We start from the raw sequence: 3,597 nt of genomic DNA, 5'->3' as shown, positions 1-3,597 counted from the left end.
TTGGTGTCTGGGGGCAGGTCTAGGCTGCTTGCTGGCCTTTGTCACTTTAGCTCAGTGGTGCTCAACGGGGCACAATTTAGTTCCTCCCCACCGCAGCCCTGGGGACATTTGTCCATGCGTAGAGATGGATTTCATTGTTGCTGCTGGGGAAAGGGGAGGTGGAGGGAGGCTGCTGGCTTCTACCGGGTAGAGGCGGCCAGCAATGCTGCTAAATGTCCTACAACACACAGGACAGTCCCCACCAGCAAGGAGCTACCTGGTCAGGAATATCAAGAGCGCCACGGTTGAGAGGAACCTGCCGTAGCTGATTTTGGGGAATCAGATGTACCTTCCAGGTCCATATCTTACAGGTCGAATGATGAAGGGCTATCTCTGGAGCCATACAGCTTAGGTGTGAGAGCTCATCACTTAATAACTGTATGATCGTGGGCACATTATTTAACCATCCCGTGCCTCAGTTTCCTCATCTGGAAACTTGGGTTCTCACTGGGTTGCTGTGAGGATTCAATGAGATAATACGTGTGAGGCTCTTAGAATAATGTCCGACATGTATAGGCATTACATGTAATATGTAAATGACGGTAGTAGTCGGGGTCGTTTTCCTTGTTACTATTGTACCCAGGTTCCTGTAGTGGCTGTGTTGGGTTCCGGGGGTGGAACCCGAGCCATGTCTTCTCTGTACGGCAGCCTGGCAGGGTTGCAGGAGCTCGGCCTGCTAGACACTGTGACCTACCTGAGTGGGGTCTCTGGGTCCACCTGGTAAGTGAGGTGGGGGCAGGGCACAGGGTAAAGGAGACCCCACAGAGGGTGGGGTTGGGACCTGGTGATCTGAAGGAGTCCCTGAGGGGCTGGGATCCTGCCTCCAAGGGATTAGGAGGGGCAGGAAGAGGCTGAGTCCCAAGCGCGCCTTTGAGTGGGGTTGCTTGCAGGGCAGCATGGGCAAGTAACGGGGGTGGAGGGCCCCTCACAGACTCTGCACCCCCCCTCTCCCGTGGCTGTGCTCTCCTGCCCCTGACTCAGGCACACCCCCCATCCGCAGGTGCATCTCCACACTCTACAGGGACCCAGCCTGGTCCCAGGTGGCCTTGCAGGGCCCCATTGAGCGTGCCCAGGTTCACGTCTGCAGCAGTAAGATGGGAGCTTTGTCCACGGAGCGGCTACAGTACTACACTCAGGAACTGGGGGTCCGGGAGCGCAGTGGCCACAGCGTGTCCCTCGTCGACCTCTGGGGCCTCCTTGTGGAGTATTTCCTGTACCAGGAGGTGAGAGAAGAGCCAGAAGGAAATACACAGGCTCCTCTCCACTCCTTCCACCCGCCCTTGCTTCTGCCTCGTCCCTCAGGCTCAGATCTGATTTACGAAGCTGTTTCTGACGTCTCAGCTCCCCTGGGGCCAGGAGTAAGACTCCAGGGTGGGCTGGCACCACTTTGCCTCCCTAGCTCCTAACCCCTGGGGAGCAGGAGGCTGGTCCGCAGCGCTCAGCTTTGGCTGCATATTAGAATCCCCGGCACAGCTTTGCAAACACACCCATGCCTGGGCCCCCCTTCCAGAGATACTGATTTCAGTTGGTCTCAGGAGTTTTTGAAAGAGATTTCAGCCCACACCTGGATGTGAGGCCCAGCACCACACCCACTCCTCGGCCAATTCGGCCGTAACTCACTCCACCTGGCTGCTCCTGGCACTTCAGACCCAGCTGCAGTTCCAGGCGGTAAGACGCGGAGCTGCTCCCCACCACCCCGTGTGTGGCGATCAGGTGTGGATGGATATCACAAGTGATTTCTCATTTCTCAGTAAATCATCTCCATTTCTTAGTAATTTATTTTTTAAAGAAATTGGACTGGCTTTTCAAGCATTCCTTTAGCAACATCACCCTGACTTCCTGGTGTTCTGATACACTATTTTGAATAGTAAAGAAGGAGGGAGGGCGTTCCCATAGTCCCTGGAATTATACAGACCCACAGTGGGCTCCCCTTGGCTGCGGCCTGAAACCTGCCCCTCAGAGAGCTGTCCTTAGAGCGCTGGCCTTGGCGAACCAAAGCCTCTCTTGTGGGCATGCCACACCCTGCAGGGTGCCGGCCCCAGGCCACAGGGATGGGGAATGGAACTCCCAAAAGGCCAAGCTGTCTCCCTTCTTTCCTGCCCAGGAGAACCCTGCCAAGCTGTCTGACCAACAGGAGGCGGTCCGCCAGGGTCAGAACCCTTACCCCATTTACACCAGCGTCAACGTCCGCACCAACATGAGTGGGGAAGATTTTGCAGGTGCCTGGTTGTGGTGATGAAGGAAGGAGGTAGAGGAGGTGGGAGGAGGGGGTGAGAGAACGGGGTGATCAGGGTGCCCAGAGGAGGTGGTTGCACACAGGCACCTTGGAGCACAGCGGGGCTGCTGCTTCCTGTCGTTGGCAAGGCTAAGATTCCTGCTTGGGCACAAGCACTGTGGTGGGAAGCCCCTGGTGACTTTCCCTTTACTCGGGCCCCTAGAGTGGTGCGAGTTCACGCCCTACGAGGTCGGCTTCCCCAAGTATGGGGCTTATGTTCCCACCGAGCTCTTTGGCTCAGAGCTTTTCATGGGACGATTGCTGCAGCTCCAGCCCGAGCCCCGGATCTGCTACCTGCAAGGTGAGTCGAGGCTGGAGGGCTGGGGACAGGCAGGTGCCGGGGCCAGGCCCTGACTGACATGGGGTGGGGCCCTGCCTGTCTCCTTAGGTGTGTGGGGCAGCGCCTTTGCCACCAGCCTGGATGAGATCTTCCTAAAGACTGCGGGCTCGGGCCTCAGCTTCCTGGAGTGGTACAGAGGCAGTGTGAATATCACAGGTGAGGGTAGTGACCCCGAGCCCCTCCCACACCACATTCCAGCAACGGGGCCCTGGTAGAGACACAAAGAATGAGGGAGGGGACAGAGAAGGACTTGGCTGTCCCACTGGATTCGGGGAAGTCCTGAGGAAATGACCTCTAGCTTAGGGTCTCTAGATGTCCAGAGGTGTGATCAAGCCACACCTCTGAGTTCTCTGTTCTGGGATCCGATAGGTCCACTCGGTGCAGGACTACTGGGTATCGGGTTGATACTCTGTCCACCCCTCTTGAGTGGCTCCTCTTCAGTCTGGTCTTTAAATGGCTCATGGGAGCCCCACGGTGCAGAGCACCTTTCCCGCCTTTCTCCCCTGGATCACTTTTCCCCCGTTCTTCAGTTCAGCTCAGATGTCATTTTGTCAGACATCCCTTTTGCACTCCATCCCTCCACAATGCCTGAGAATCTTTTATTTTTTTTTGAGACGGAGTCTCGCTCTGTCGCCCAGGCTGGAGTGCGGTGGCGCGATCTCAGCTCACTGCAAGCTCCGCCTCCCAGGTTCATGCCATTGTCCTGCCTCAGCCTCCGAGTAGCCGGGACTACAGGCACCTGCCACCACACCCGGCTAATTTTGTTTTTTGTATTTTAGTAGAGACGGGGTTTCACCGTGTTAGCCGGGATGGTCTCGATCTCCTGACCTCGTGATCCGCCCGTCTTGGCCTCCCAAAGTGCTGGGATTACAGGCATGAGCCACTGCGCCCGGCCTGCCTGAGAATCTTCCACCATGGTCCTCTAGGACCATGTGCACATCCT

At 56.8% G+C, this 3,597-nt stretch overlaps 1 protein-coding gene across 1 annotated transcript in view; it reads left to right on the top strand.

The window, feature by feature from the left end:
• The window catches only part of PLA2G4F (phospholipase A2, group IVF), a 16,046-nt gene that overhangs the window by 8,187 nt on the left and 4,262 nt on the right, over positions 1-3,597 (top strand). The window contains exons 10-14 of the mRNA XM_011941198.1: positions 623-759; positions 1,040-1,262; positions 2,144-2,258; positions 2,478-2,615; positions 2,703-2,810. Of these exons, the coding sequence (XP_011796588.1) occupies positions 623-759; positions 1,040-1,262; positions 2,144-2,258; positions 2,478-2,615; positions 2,703-2,810 (721 nt within the window). The remainder of the gene's footprint in view (positions 1-622; positions 760-1,039; positions 1,263-2,143; positions 2,259-2,477; positions 2,616-2,702; positions 2,811-3,597) is intronic.

Source organism: Colobus angolensis, unplaced genomic scaffold (genome assembly GCF_000951035.1).
Source record: "Colobus angolensis palliatus isolate OR3802 unplaced genomic scaffold, Cang.pa_1.0 Scaffold199, whole genome shotgun sequence".
In the NCBI taxonomy this organism is placed as follows: Eukaryota; Metazoa; Chordata; class Mammalia; order Primates; family Cercopithecidae; genus Colobus; species Colobus angolensis.
This window is presented reverse-complemented; position numbering and strand designations above follow the sequence as displayed.